The sequence below is a fragment of the Dioscorea cayenensis genome, chromosome 19, assembly GCF_009730915.1.
Source record: "Dioscorea cayenensis subsp. rotundata cultivar TDr96_F1 chromosome 19, TDr96_F1_v2_PseudoChromosome.rev07_lg8_w22 25.fasta, whole genome shotgun sequence".
Lineage (NCBI taxonomy): Eukaryota > Viridiplantae > Streptophyta > Magnoliopsida > Dioscoreales > Dioscoreaceae > Dioscorea > Dioscorea cayenensis.
The window spans coordinates 26,313,825-26,328,437 of record NC_052489.1 but is presented as its reverse complement, the minus strand read 5'-3'; the positions used below and the strand labels follow the sequence as shown (position 1 = coordinate 26,328,437).

At 36.5% G+C, this 14,613-nt stretch overlaps 3 protein-coding genes across 5 annotated transcripts; 1 reads left to right on the top strand and 2 right to left on the bottom strand.

The window, feature by feature from the left end:
- The first annotated feature begins 991 nt into the window (after positions 1-991).
- LOC120249476 (probable leucine-rich repeat receptor-like protein kinase At5g49770) lies at positions 992-5,770 on the top strand. 2 transcript variants are annotated; one of them, XM_039257996.1, is made up of 19 exons: positions 992-1,279; positions 1,377-1,500; positions 1,585-1,656; positions 1,745-1,819; positions 1,905-1,976; positions 2,075-2,236; positions 2,314-2,388; positions 2,464-2,535; positions 2,614-2,685; positions 2,781-2,849; positions 2,936-3,010; positions 3,115-3,186; positions 3,273-3,407; positions 3,485-3,957; positions 4,025-4,180; positions 4,275-4,414; positions 4,494-4,713; positions 4,802-5,037; positions 5,123-5,770. In XM_039257996.1, the coding sequence occupies exons 1-19, from the start codon at positions 1,198-1,200 to the stop codon at positions 5,633-5,635; spliced, it is 2,895 nt and encodes a 964-aa protein (XP_039113930.1). In that variant the 5' UTR covers positions 992-1,197; the 3' UTR covers positions 5,636-5,770. The 2 variants fall into 2 exon arrangements, with proteins under 2 accessions (XP_039113930.1, XP_039113931.1); XM_039257997.1 differs by having other exon boundaries at positions 1,255-1,279; positions 1,390-1,500.
- Positions 5,771-5,883: 113 nt separating this feature from the next.
- LOC120249477 (eukaryotic translation initiation factor 3 subunit J-A-like) lies at positions 5,884-11,155 on the bottom strand. 2 transcript variants are annotated; one of them, XM_039257999.1, is made up of 7 exons: positions 10,913-11,155; positions 10,645-10,790; positions 9,455-9,573; positions 6,957-7,129; positions 6,658-6,811; positions 6,407-6,566; positions 5,884-6,321 (listed from the first exon to the last, which is right to left on the bottom strand). In XM_039257999.1, the coding sequence occupies exons 2-7, from the start codon at positions 10,655-10,657 to the stop codon at positions 6,224-6,226; spliced, it is 717 nt and encodes a 238-aa protein (XP_039113933.1). In that variant the 5' UTR covers positions 10,658-10,790; positions 10,913-11,155; the 3' UTR covers positions 5,884-6,223. The 2 variants fall into 2 exon arrangements, with proteins under 2 accessions (XP_039113933.1, XP_039113932.1); XM_039257998.1 differs by having other exon boundaries at positions 10,918-11,155.
- Positions 11,156-11,903: 748 nt separating this feature from the next.
- On the bottom strand, positions 11,904-14,025 carry LOC120250265 (L-ascorbate oxidase homolog). The gene is made up of 2 exons (XM_039259060.1): positions 12,453-14,025; positions 11,904-12,361 (listed from the first exon to the last, which is right to left on the bottom strand). Exons 1-2 carry the CDS (start codon positions 13,793-13,795, stop codon positions 12,064-12,066), a joined length of 1,641 nt encoding a protein of 546 aa, XP_039114994.1. The 5' UTR covers positions 13,796-14,025; the 3' UTR covers positions 11,904-12,063.
- Positions 14,026-14,613: the final 588 nt, after the last annotated feature.

Here is a 14,613-nt window from a genome sequence, read left to right as displayed (position 1 = left end):
TTTTGAAAGGGGATAATTTACTCTGATATTCACAAAGCAATTGATCCCCCTTGGAGATTGATGACATTCTAAAGATTATAAAATATTTCAAATCAGTTATCATTATTATTATTATTATTTTTTTTGAAAAAGGTGAATTAACCACGTATATATTTTTACTATTTTTGGATTTAAATTGTAGTTCATATATATATATATATATAATTATTAACCTTTATTTATATATACCATCACGCTTGAAATCCAAATTTCTAAACAATAAATATAATAAACCTTACTATTTATGGTGGCATTTAGCTGAATAATATTTTTTAATATAATAGATAAATCAAACAAAATATGTTAGATGAGATACAAGTACAAGTAAAAAAAAATAGAACAAAGAATAATTAATAAATTTTTATTATGGTAATTTAAATTAAATTGGGATCAAAATTGTATAAATTAGAATTTGAACATTCTACTAAATTGAGTGGTTAATCACTTAATATTTTTGAGATGTGGTAATATACATTTTAAAGAAAAAGAAACTCATGTTATGATTTGGTTCTACTTACCATGAAAAAAAAATTTCTATAAACAACATTACTCAATTATAAACCAGATTTTCAATTATTATTATTGTTGTTGTTGAGATTTTAACATGCATACCTTAAGGTTTTTAACACATGAAAAAAAGAAACAAAAATCTTTTTAATAAATGTATAAGGATGCAAGGCCATAAAAAAAATTAAAAAAAAATAAAAAAAAGGAGAAAATTATCAGCAGTTCATTTTCATGTGGTATTGAATGAATTAATTAAGTAGAAGCAAAGCAAGGCATGCCAAATGGTCCATACAAACAAGCACTACAACACAACAGACACTCAACATGAAGCTAAAATAATAGCAATGCCACAACAACTCCAACCTTGTGTTGCATTGCATCATAAAACTCTTTGTTTTCTCCATTGTTTCTTGTTGATGAAATCCATCCATCCATCCATCCATTTAATTGGTCAATTTCAGTTGATCAAAAAAGGTTGTTTAACTTCAAAGAAAAGGCTGTGCTTATAGTATCAAATGATACATTCTTGGATCCCTTCCCTATTAATCATAATGATTTCCATGCATAATAATTGTTAGGCTGTCCTGTGCTAACATCTTAACTCTAAACATCTTCTAATCCACTGCTAATTGTCATCGTATCGGAGTAGCGATGACGAGCAAATGCCTTCTCTTGTTCTTCTTATTCTTTGAAGCTCTCAGAGGTGGTTTTGCTGACACTGATCAACAAGATGGTAGAGTCTCTCTATTACTAATGAAATGATTTAAATTTTATGTTGATTGATTTCAATTAACTTTAGTGTATTTGTCTGCCTTAAACATCACTTGCAGTCAATGCTCTTAGGTCCTTGATGAGTCAATGGAAGAACACACCACCAACTTGGGGGCAGTCAGATGATCCTTGTGGTGCACCATGGGAAGGAGTTATTTGCAGTGATTCAAGAGTGGTTGCACTGTTAGTCTTCTTCTTGTTCATTCTTTTCATTATTTCAGATTCAAAATTTCTGCTGTTTTTATCTCAAATTTATCATCCTATCAGGAAACTATCAACCATGGGCATCCAAGGTACATTGAGTGGTGATTTGAGCCAACTCTCAGAATTACAGTCCCTGTAAGTTCACATCAAAGCTCACTTCTTTGATACTACCAAAGAATTCTAATATCTATAAATGTATATAAATGAACCATGTTATCTGCAGGGATTTGTCATTTAACAGCGGTCTCGGTGGTAGTCTTACTCCGAATATCGGCAACCTGAAGAATCTTTCTACATTGTAATAGCCTAAACTGGATTCATTAAACTGTGAGCATTCATCATCAACCTCATTAATTAGTTAAACATTTTTATGATCTTTATAGGATACTGGCTGGATGCAGCTTCACTGGTAGCCTGCCACAGGAATTAGGCACTTTACCACAACTCTCATTCTTGTAAGTTTCATATCGTTAGGAAAATAATAATAATAATAATAATAATTTGAAACATGAAATTTTTCTGCTTTTCACTAAACTGCAATGATTTTTCACAGAGCTCTGAACTCGAACAAGTTCACCGGCATGATACCCGCTTCTTTAGGCAGTCTTTCCAATCTCTACTGGTTGGATTTGGCTGACAATCAGTTGACTGGGAATCTCCCAATCTCAATAGGAACCTCTCCTGGTTTAGATCTCCTTGTCAACACAAAGCACTTGTGAGTGTTTTGAATCTGTTTCATTGTCATTACTGATTAATGATATGATTCTTCTCTCTATTTTGTGTTATTTACAGCCATTTCAGCAAAAACCAATTGTCAGGGAATGTTCCAGCGAGCCTTTTCAGCTCAGAAATGACACTGATACACTTGTAAGTTGTTACTTGTTCCATGTCTTTTGCTTCCTTGTTAGCTTTTATCTGACTATTTTGATATAATTTGGGCAGACTTCTTGATGGCAATCACTTCACTGGTAAAATACCATCAACTATAGGATTGGTTCAATCCCTTGAAGCTCTGTAAGTTTTTACCATAACATGAAACCATTATATTAATCTAAAAAAATTTCTGTTAATATAATGTACATTGTTGAACAGCCGGCTCGATAAGAATGGTTTTAATCAAAGAGTTCCGTCTAGCATCAGCAATCTCACAAGCCTCACAGAACTGTAAGAAATCACAACCAATTCAAGGATTGAATAAATTCAAGCACCATAGATGTACTTCAATGATTTGGCTCTCTTTTGTTTTTATTTTGACTCAGGAACTTGGCAAACAATAAACTAAGTGGGGCTTTGCCTAATCTCACTGGAATGAACCACCTCAATTATGTGTAAGAAAATTCACACAGTTATTATTTCTGTTTGCTTATTTTTATCATTTATTGATTTAATTGAAGATATGTTTACATTGCTATAGAGATTTAAGCAACAACACATTCACTGCTTCAGAAGCTCCTGTCTGGTTCTCGACGATACAATCTCTCATTGCTCTGTATGTTCTCCAAACACTTATGATAAGATTTCAAGTTAGATTGCTTTTAGTTTATCAGGAATTCTCATCCAAGACATTCTTATTGTGAAACATTATCCATTCAGAGTGATATCATCAGGAGGGCTCAGAGGAAAGGTGCCGAAAAACCTCTTCAGTTTTCCTCAACTCCAACAAGTGTAAGCTTCTCAAACACAAACCATTTCTAATTGAAATGAAAAAACAAGCACCAATTGTTATAAACCTTTTTTCTTTATTTGAACAGGATTCTTAACAACAATGTATTCAATGGAACACTAGACATGGGCAACAACATCAGTCCTCAGTTACAGATTGTGAATTTCCAAAACAACGAGATCATATCATACACTGCAAATTCCAGCTACAATAGCACACTGATGTAAGCAATAACAATGTTATCACAAGGTTCCTTTCGGCATTGAATTCATCATTTTAACAAAATTTGTAGCATTGCAGACTTGTTGGGAACCCTGCATGCAGCACACAGATTGAGAATACGATATATTGCCGCCTTGAGCAGAATCAATTGTCATCATACTCCACAAGTCTTGCAAACTGTGGATCAAATTCATGTCCACCAGATCAAAGTCTTAATCCTCAGAGCTGCAGCTGTGCTTATCCATACACTGGTGTTATGGTATTTAGAGCACCAAACTTCAGAGGTGTGACAAACAGCACATTGTTCCAACAATTAGAGACCAGCCTCTGGACCAAACTAGGCCTCTCTCCGGGTTCGGTCTACCTTGAAAACCCATTCTTTAACAGTGATGAGTATCTTGAGGTGCAAGTGAAGCTCTTCCCATCTCCAGGAATGTACTTCAACCGATTGGAAGTTCTAAGAATAGGATTTGATCTCAGCAATCAGACATACAAACCTCCAAATATATTTGGACCATACTATTTCATTGCATCTCCTTATTCTTTTCAAGGTAAATTACTACTAATTCTTACTTGGTTACGAAGAATTTTGCTTGTTTGTAAACTATGTTGCTTTAGATGTTAGCCAAAAACGGTCAACAATGAGTAAAGCAGCAGTTGCTGGAATAGTATTCAGTTGCATTGTGCTTATCATCGGCCTTATGGCGGTGGGATTCTATGCATTGCGACAAAGGAACAGAGCAGAGAGAGCAGCGGAATTGAGCAAACCTTTCGGTAACATAACTCTGTCTAAGTAATTAACCAATGTAGTACTATTAGTATAACTATCTTCTCTAGTATGAAACTAATGTTTTCTTTGTGAATTCAGCTTCATGGAAAACTGGAGGTAAAGATTCTGATGGAATACCGCAACTGAAAGGCGCGAGATGGTTTTCTTTCGATGAGCTAAAGAAGAGTTCCAATAACTTCTCAGAAATCAATGAAATTGGATCTGGAGGATATGGGAAGGTGAATCACTTTGGGGAATATAAGAGAATGTGCATTCGAAAACATGATTAGTAAACTGAATTTTCTCTATCATTTTCAGGTATATAAAGGAATGCTACCAAATGGGCAGTTGGTAGCAATCAAAAGAGCACAACAAGGATCAATGCAAGGTGGTCTTGAGTTCAAGACAGAGATTGAATTACTCTCTAGAGTTCATCACAAGAACCTTGTGGGGCTTGCAGGCTTTTGCTTTGAGCATGGCGAACAAATGCTTGTCTATGAGTTCATCCCAAATGGAACACTCAGAGAGAGCTTGTCTGGTGAGTTATATTTCAGGTCAAATATGTATTAATTTTGTTTTGCATTAAAAATGGCATCTAATAAAATATATATACATATCACTTTCAGGAAGGAGTTGCATTCAGCTTGACTGGATAAGAAGGTTGAAGATTGCTCTTGGCTCAGCCAAAGGATTGGCTTACCTTCATGAACTGGCTAATCCTCCAATAATCCACAGAGATATTAAGTCCACCAACATCCTCTTGGATGAGAACCTGAATGCAAAAGTTGCAGATTTTGGCCTCTCAAAACTAGTATCAGACATTGAAAAGGGACATGTTTCCACTCAAGTCAAAGGCACATTGGTTTGTATTGATTTTAATAAGAAAAATTCAAGAATTAGCAGAGCAACCAGTGATTATTCATTCACTATAGATTGAACTCTTGCAGGGATATCTGGATCCAGAGTATTACATGACTCAGCAGCTGACAGCCAAGAGTGATGTTTATAGCTTCGGAGTTGTAATGCTAGAGCTCATAACTGCAAGGCAACCCATAGAGAAGGGCAAGTATATTGTCCGAGAAGTGAGAATAGTAATGGATAAATACGACGATGAATATTGCGGTATGAGAGACATGATGGACCCGATAATTAGGAACTCCGGAAATCTGTTCAGCTTCAGAAGGTATTTAGAGTTGGCCATGCAATGTGTGGAGGAATCAGCTGCAGAACGGCCTACGATGAATGAAGTGGTGAAAACAATAGAGGCGATATTGCAGAGTAACGGAATCAACTCAAACACCCTTAATTCTGTACCTCCATCTGCTACTGATTTCGGAAAAGTGGGCGATGATGCTCCTCTCCATCCATATGATGGTTCACTGCCAAAGAAGGAGCTGAGTAGCAATGCTTTTGCATATAGTGGCGGTTACACAATACCGGCAACAGTTGAACCTAAGTAGCAAGCATGCAAGACACTGATTCTTTCACCTTATTTGTTTTGTATTTATGTATTATGTTGTTTGATACATACCTGTTGAGGTGCATACTTTTAGCACAATACTAATGGTGACTGTAATTCTTAAACCTTTAAGCAACAGGCAATCAATTCCACTGAAATTGAGTTCACAATGGAGTGTAGAGAGATTCTATTCAGGAGACTCACCACCAAAGTACAGAAATTAAGCCAAGTGTATAACAAATAAAAGGGTTAAACACAAAACAGACAGGTGTACATTTGATAACAAAGGAGTACAAAGGAGCTGTTGAAATTCAAACAATATTCAATACAAGCATCCGAATCAGTACTCACCAGGAAACACAAGCGAACCAGTCAAAAATAAAACAAAATAAATCTAACTGATACAAAAAAAGGCCTCTTGGGGAGTGTTTCCATATATGAACACCTGTTTATTTTACTTCTCGCACAGCTGGAGAAAAGTCCAGACATGGAAACCTAATCATCTTGTAAGTCCATAATCATGTATAACTACCTTCATAGACATCTTATCTTCTCACATAAAGGAGAATAATGGTAGTGCTTAATAATCTCACATGAAGTCATAGTCATCTCCAAGATCATCATAGGTGCCACGAACATCGATGTCCTCATCTGGTTTGCCGACGTGAAGCTGCTTCTTTTTAGCCCCTGAGATTACAGTCGGGCGCTAACATGTAAGTTTGAGACTCACTGTTAATTTCAATTTTGACTGTTGGAATGTTAGGTTGCTTACCTTGCTTTTTCTTGCCAGCATTTGCTTCTTTCTCTGCCTTCAGTTTTTCATTTGCTATTGCTGTGACCGATGTAGCTATCTCTTTCGCATCTGCCGCTTTCAAAGCAGTCATAGAAAGCCTCATGACAGCTTTAAGAAGGCCAATATAGTGAAAACTTTTCTGGTTTTAAAATTTGAAGTTTAAACCTAGGTTAGTACTTGCCCAAGAAGTGTCCTATCAGAACCGTTGTACATAAGAATTTCAACATTACCTCATAAGGGCGTATTTTATGAGAGATGAGCTCAGCATACTCCGTGAAATCACTCTCTGAATTGGGAATAAAGTTTTCCAGGGATTTTGCATCACTATTATTACTCTTACTAAACAATTCTGCAGTGGACTTGTAATCAGCTTCTTCTACAAGTCTACAAGAAGATGTTAAATCAGTGGAAACCTACATTTCAACCCAATTGACAGGCCCTGGGACATCCTGAATTTACTGCTCCTACCTCTACTCAAACCTAATCCTATTGACATTAAGATGACCTCAGGTGGAAGAGATAGACTTGCCTTTGCTGACGGAGTTTCTCTGCGACAGGATCTGAAAGCACTTCATCTACTTCTTGGTTGACCTGGGTAACATTCTGTTCAGGCTTTTGCTCAGGTTCTTTTACCTTCTTCCCGGCAGCTTTGCCACCCGGCTTGGTTGTAGTCTTCTCTACTGGAGGGGCAGATTTGGGTGCCTATATAAAAACGTCCAGCTCACACAAACAACTCAAAAAGATGATTAAGAGAAAAACCTATGACTTGTATGCGATATTCAATCAAGTTCATGCATAAAAACACTATTTTCAATATATATATATATAAGGTAGAATAAAGATGACTTGGACTGATCATATGGCACGTATGAATATATGCAGGAAAATCTAACTAGTTAGACCCTTTAAATATTGGGGCAAGCACAACAAGGGAATCTAGGAACTCTGCAATATGCAATGCAATCATAAGTATGCGATTACATGAATATATATATATATATATATATACATATCTACATATCCATGTCACTATTACAGCAATTGGAAAAGAGGAACTAAAATGATATTATTTGGAAAAGAAAAGAAAGATTAAAAGTTCCTGATACTGTGTGCAATATAAGTGATCAGCCAGTATTAGTTTCACATGGCTTCAATCCCTACCACGTGCAACAAGGGGGAGGTAAATACTATATTAGAGTAAGAGCATCTGCAAGGCCAAAAATTTTGAACTGTAGATAGTTGTAATCAGCATGGAACACTAGAGGAAAACTGCTGCAGGAAAATATCAGAGACCTTACCAGCCGTTTATAAAAACTCAGACAGTACAATAACGCCAGTTGCCCTTTTCAAGAATTTTTCTTAGATTCCACCTGGCCTGTGAGGTGAGTGATTACTTCTTTTTGACTATAGGAACGCTCTTTCTTTACTTCATCAGGACCAATCATACCAAAAAGTGATTTCATCAGTGAAATCACAAATCATGCAGACACTTGCCGTGAAAATAATCAAGGGAGTACATTTCTATAACCAAATTATATGCACAAAGGCTCAGACCCCTTTCTCCAACAAACCACAGAACATTTATCAAATTTCAACTGCCGTTATGAAGCATCAACTATCAAGTGCTAAGATGGCCAAACCAGATCAGTGGGCTTACAATTCAACCTTCGCCTTGCCGAACCCTTGAATAGTTCTCTCCCCAAAAATTTCCTCAGAAGGTTAAATTAGATATCTTTCTTCATTTGAAGGATTTCTATTACCTTGAGGCTTGAGCATTTTCACAATATTGATTTCCAATAAGGGATCTATTATACTCTCCTTTTAGTTTTAGAGACAGTAATAGAAAATAGTAACAAATATTTCATTTAAAATAAAATTCTTTAAGACTCCGCAGCTGCCTCTAAGAAGTTCTAATCTCTGATTTTAAGATTTGAGATGGAAATATTTTCAAATAACAACAATTATCAAATGCTAAGTTGTTTCTTTACACTTGCAACAAAGTTCAAGAAGATTGAAAACCTTCAATTTTCTTGAGATGATCAGTCAAGACGATTGCAGATGGAGATCTGGCATAAGGCAACACTTCACAGCCAAACCTGTTTTGGACTTCTTGATAGATGGAAGATAGAAAGCTGAGCAATGACTATCCTTCTGGAAATTGACTTGCCAATTGAAATGGAAAGCTTACTTGAATAACAAGATACTCACTAAAGAAAAATGTCGCATGTGAAATTGTTGACAAGGATAGTATAACTCCATGCCTCTCATGCAGCTCAGGATGGAAATGGTGGACAAACTTCTTATATCCTTCTTATTTGATAAACAAAGACAGTGGTACAGTATCAATTATTATCTTTCCTTGAGTTATGTGGAATTCTGAAGACCTTGAGTATCTGTGGTTTTCTTGGAAAACTGAACTAGTCCCCAAGGCCCATAAGAAGGGGTGGGCAAATTTGATGATTTCTTGATAGCCATATTATGATGTTAAAAGTCAGGAGAAAATAAAAGAATCTCATAAATATAGTTCTAGAAATAAATTTATCATTAGTCTCGACATTTTGTTCTTTTACTCATCATTAATATTGGTATTTTCGTTAAGTTGACCACGCAGTTTTGTTTCTACAACTCATAAACAATGCTGTGCAATCTCAATGTTAGGCTATCTACATCTACAAGTCATTAAATCTCAAGTACAGTCACCTTTTTACATTGATAGCACCCTATTTACTTGTTGACTATTACGACCAACTTTCAAGAAAACATTATATATATATATATATGACAAAAGTATATAGCATCATATTACTTGGAGCTTGCTTGATTTGTACTCATAAATATAATGCTATGCAAATCTAAAATGCCTAATATGGTTAGTTGTCAAGAGAAAAGGGAATGCAAACTTATTTGGAGAGATGATGCATTAGACATCAAAAAGTGCAAACATGAACACTTTGACTTGCGAGTAGCTTGAGAAGTGCGGATAATAAGCAAATACAAAAGCTAAAGAAAGCATTGCAAATACTTTACCTGTGTTGTGTCATCATCTTCCCAAGAGTCTTTCACATCTTCGTCTTCTACATCTTCATCATCCCACTTACTTTTGGGTGGTTCTTTGCTAGGTGGAGGCGGCACAAACTCATCATCCTCTGAAAATATAACGCATGATCATATCAGTGAACAAATAAAAAAAAATGAAGGCCACATCTAAAGCAGAAGTGGCTCAGTAGAACATGCTGCGAACACCAACTTGATTGGCCATGCTATAAGTCAGAAACATAAACCCAGATAGAAGTTTTAGGGGTACTACTAGAACATATTTTGATGAACAAAACATAGCATACAATAGACTTTTCTCAGAAATAGCCAAGCACAATTACGGACCACAATATTCCTGAAATCAGCTGCCATAAAAAATCATTCTGATTATCAACATCACAGATAAAGAAATGAAACGTATTCTCTCTTTGATGCATTTATATAGTGTATTCTAGAAAAAAGATGATTCATACTAACAGATTCCTTTAAGACCACATTAGCAAAAAAAGTGAATCATCCGTTGAATTTATATCGATGGGTGAATTTTTTCGCCAAGGAAATTTAGTTGGGGTGAAAACAAATAGAACCCTAAGTCCTGGCAACCAAGCAAGAATAAATGCTCCTATATAAATGCCCCATCTCACTGGAGCAAAAAATTGCCAATGATTGAGTTTGAAGCATAATTCTGAGAATTTCTTTCCGACAAAAAAATCTCCAAAACATTTATTAGTTGATTTCTTAGCAAAATAGAAGGCAGGACTCAATTTCATCAGCTTTTTTTACCTTGTAACTGTCATATATATATATATATATATATATAATTCATATTTACCACTCTCAGCAAGATAGAGAATACCACTCTAGTGTATCAGTTTTCCTTCCGCCGAAATATCAATGCAAGGTAAATAAACTTTCACATATTGATATTGTCAAGATCATCTATTAGAATTAGTCAATAGCAGAATGGTTAAATCAGTGACCATATGCATGTAGATTTTCTCTTCTAGTCTCTCCCTATCATATAAATATAACAAGAATCTATTTCAACTGGATGTGTTACTGCAAACCTGAATTATTTAAAAAGATAATTGCATAAAACACGCACTTTTGCAGAAACACCAAACAAGATGTCATTTTTCTACCAATTCTCACAAACAAATCATACAAAAAAGGACACTAACCCCAATTATCCATCTCCAATCTCTTCCTCCACAACCAAAAGAAAGTAAGGGAGGGCGGGCTTTCGATTGGTAGGGTTAGGAAACCTCTTCAATCCACAACCAGAACAATCAATCCAGCCGCCGCCACAAAGACCCAGCAACGAATTCTGCACACACAATAACAAAAGATTAACTAAAAAACTCAAGAAACGAAACAAAACCTAAAGCAACAACAAAATCAAATCTAGAGCAAGAAAAACAACGAAATTAAGTGTTATTAGAATTCGACCTGACCTGAACGAAGAGAAGGATTACAATCAAGGGTTTCTAGTGGAAACCCTAATCCTTCAACAAGAGACTCGATTCAATTCAACGATTCAAGCTCTCAAGCCTTCGATTCAAGCTTTTCTCAAATCACTCTAATGGCCGCAGAGCAGAGGAAGACGAGAAGCGAGAGATTGGTTCCCTTTTGTTTTCTTTTGATCTTTTCAAGCCCGATGAGCTCTGTGTTTTTATTCTCTGAATCTCTCCTCGCATCCTATTAAACCCCATAAATAGAAAAGGAAGTGCCTGAGATCTAGCCAATCACACCGTACCACGTGTTTTCACTTGAGCCTATAATATTGAAATTATTCTAGAAAACCAATTTTATGTCTTTTTTTCAAAAACCAATTTTATGTACTGCATTTTCCAATTTCTATTTTTTTTTTTCTTTTTCAATATATTTTCCCCGAAATTATAACTCTTTTATTGGTTATTATATACTATTGATGCATAGTTAGATGGCAACCCTTTTTCAGATGGCAACCATATCAAATCCATCTTAAAATCGCTTCAATTTACTATAGGGTGTAAAATAATTATATATTTTTGGTAATTTAGACCATTAACTCAAGTTTTATAAGATAGCTAATGACTTGGTGTGATATCACTCAGTTTTTTTTTTTAAAAAAACGTGTTTATTTTTGCATGTTTAAATCTCACTTTATACAAAGTAAAAATATAAGTATTAACTCAATCATTTATCCACATTGTTAAAATAAAATTATAAGATTAATTACAATAAAAAACATAAAAATATTTATAATCTACTTGTTATAATTAATTATTTAATTGATGTACAAAACAGTGATCAGTATTAATTATGAGATAAAGGAATTGAATGGGGAGTAAATTGTAACAAATGAGAAAGAGAACATGAAACAGATAAGAGCATCAAACAAGGAAATAATATATATATATATACATACATGAATGCTTTTATAATTAAATTGCTTCTTTCTTTTAAATCTCCAACAACAACTCTTGCATGAATATTGATTACACCCGTCATTTATTCTTCGCATCTTTAAAAACAACTTCCTTACAATCCAATTTAGTCACAATTAATAAAAAAACATACAATTAATAACCTTCCTTTCTCTCTTTTAAGTAGTTTAATTAAGTGTAGGGAGGTGGCAGTGGAAGTCCTGCAACACTGCCACAAAGCAAGGTAGAGTTAGGCATGCTGTACTCGTCCCTGAGAGACCTCGCCGGAGAAACCACACTGACATAGAGCTGCTGGCCAAGGTAGCTCCTCTCCAACATCTCCGACCTCAAGTTCCACATTCCAGCATTATCAAACGTCAACATGATCGCCGACCATGATCTTGGGTACACTTGTATGGTGTGCCTGCTCACTCCGTCAAGCAAGTTGTATGTCTTCCTCCTCTCCGGACTCCATTTTCCAGGTCCCATCCTTCATAAATAATAATAATATTAATAATAATATTAAAAAAATTTAAAAAAAAAACAATCATATAAAACATATATATGTATATATAAATTACCCGACGGAGAAGAAGGAGTAACCATCAAGATGATAAGATTGCATGCTCCTCTCAGGGTTCTCGAGGATGATCTCAATGAAGGTACGGAACTCAGTGGAGAGTACATTGGGTGCCAAGTTGACAACAGAGGCATGAGATGGTGGCTCATCACTGATGAGATCATACTTGAAGACTTGGTCGGCAATGCCGAAGTACTGAGCGAGCTTGAGAGGGACAGGGGTCTCGACGTGGGAGACACCGTTGAGGGCGTAGCGGAGTTTGCCGTTAACGTAAGTGGTCGAGCTCGAGAGCTTGATAGTTCGAGTGATGTTGATTCTGCCGTAGTGATATGAGCCTTGTGGGTTTGGCCGGGCAGCACTGGCGGTGAGATTCCACCGGAAACTGCGCCATTGATTCAAGGACCAAGCCCAGCCTCTTGGGCCAGGAGGGATGACTGCATTTGGAGGGGTAGTGGAACCTACGTAGTGAATGCGAGCAGTGGCCGTGTAGTGATAGCGGCTAAACCGAGATGATGCGACGATGTAGTAGTCACCGAGAGGTTGATCAGCAGTGACAAGGACGGAGAAGCACTGGCCGACATGAATGTCAAGGGAGTCATACACGTTTTGGACGGTGTGGGAGCCGTCCATCTCAACAAGCTTCATTTGGTGGCCTTGGAAGCGGAAGTTGAGAGAGGTTTTGATACCAACGTTGCAGATACGGTAACGGTATGTCTTACCAGGTTCCATATTGAATAGTGGGGTGTCATCAGGTTTACCAACATTGCCGTTGATTAGGACGCCGGAAGGACGGCCAAGACTCTTGCCGCGGTTGAGGACTCTGGTGTGGTATTTGTGGTTTCTCTTGTACCAGTCACCGATGAGGACAGTGTAATCATCGGCCGGAGAGTCGAAGGGGACTGGGATGAGGAGACGAGAGTTGATACGGAGACCACCGAAGCCACCGGAGGCTTTGTGCAGGCCCAATGAAGGAAAGTAGAAGAAAGAACCGATCTGGTCCTTTACTTGGAAATGGTAAGTGTAGTTGGTGCCAGGAGGAATTGGGCAGTTAGTGCCAGGAACACCATCTTGCCATGAGTTCTTGCGCTGTTGAATACCGTTCCAAGAGAGGAGGAATGGCTCGTCAAGGTAGTTGAAGACGTTGATGACAAGGTTGTTGTTGGTGGTGGAGTTGATGTTGGGTCCTGGGAATTGGTCATTGATTAGGATGACCTTTTGAGGGACACCTAATGGTGACCTTATACCGTAAGTCACTTTCCATGTGAAGAAGAGGTAAGGGTCCTCTGCCAATGCTAAGGCTGAGAAGCAGATGACAAGAGAGAGTAGTAAGATGAACCTTGCCATCTTCTTGCTTGTTGCTAGCTTTTTAATTCTCTTTCAAGTCTCAATCAAGAAGAAGGACAATGAAATGTAGGTAGCTAGAGAGGTATGTATATGTGAAATATAAATGAGAGAATGGAGTTTAACGGAAGGCCATGAATTCAATCCCGGATTGACGTGAGGAGTGGGAAAGAATGAGGCCTTCCGTGAAAGAGAGAGAGAGAGAGAGAGAGAGAGAGAGGGGTGAGCTGCTACCTCTCTGAGTTTGTATTACTGCTCATGTTGGAGCATTGAGGATTTGTGCCGTTTTATAGAGAAAAGAAGGAAGGATGGATGGTTGCATGGGAATGGTCTGGTGACAGCGAGATGATTGGTTGGTTTTCCTCCATCGCTTGTTTTCCATGCAACGCGGTTTGTCACTAATTATTAGTATTTGTCTTGAGTTTGTTTAAGGTTGAGTTGACCATTTTTTGTGTGGCTATCTTTGAGGCTTTTGCTAGAATTTTGAAATGTTTTTTTTTTTTGGTGAGTTTTCTGTCAAAGTGGAGGGTAACAATGTCATATCTTTAGATCTTTAACAAAGTTGATTATAATTTTCTTTTTTTAAAAGTAACATAAATTATTTGATCATAATATCTATTATTATTATTTTTTGTTCTTTCAGATATTTTTAATAAGAATTTGAATGTGACAATTATATAGATGAATGTTTATAAGCTAAAACATTTATTTCAATTTTTTTTCATTTATAAGAGGTAGTTAACTCTATAATAAACCAAATTTTCTAAAGGTATATATGAAATGACAAGCTTTTGGACCAATCAATTCAAATGAAAATTCTT

What these genes read in the sequence shown, in the direction of transcription:
- LOC120249476 (XM_039257996.1), top strand. Translation starts at nt 1,198, where the DNA reads ATGACGAGCAAATGCCTTCTCTTGTTCTTCTTATTCTTTGAAGCTCTC. An exon ending in GATTCAAGAGTGGTTGCACT is followed by an intron (nt 1,501 to 1,584) that starts GTTAGTCTTCTT and finishes TCATCCTATCAG; the next exon opens with GAAACTATCAACCATGGGCA. An exon ending in CTCAAGTCAAAGGCACATTG is followed by an intron (nt 5,038 to 5,122) that starts GTTTGTATTGAT and finishes GAACTCTTGCAG; the next exon opens with GGATATCTGGATCCAGAGTA.
- LOC120249477 (XM_039257999.1), bottom strand. An exon ending in GAGAAACTCCGTCAGCAAAG is followed by an intron (nt 6,812 to 6,956) that starts GCAAGTCTATCT and finishes ATCTTCTTGTAG; the next exon opens with ACTTGTAGAAGAAGCTGATT. An exon ending in TGCTGGCAAGAAAAAGCAAG is followed by an intron (nt 6,322 to 6,406) that starts GTAAGCAACCTA and finishes CTGTAATCTCAG; the next exon opens with GGGCTAAAAAGAAGCAGCTT.
- LOC120250265 (XM_039259060.1), bottom strand. Translation starts at nt 13,795, where the DNA reads ATGGCAAGGTTCATCTTACTACTCTCTCTTGTCATCTGCTTCTCAGCC. An exon ending in TACTCCTTCTTCTCCGTCGG is followed by an intron (nt 12,362 to 12,452) that starts GTAATTTATATA and finishes TTATTTATGAAG; the next exon opens with GATGGGACCTGGAAAATGGA.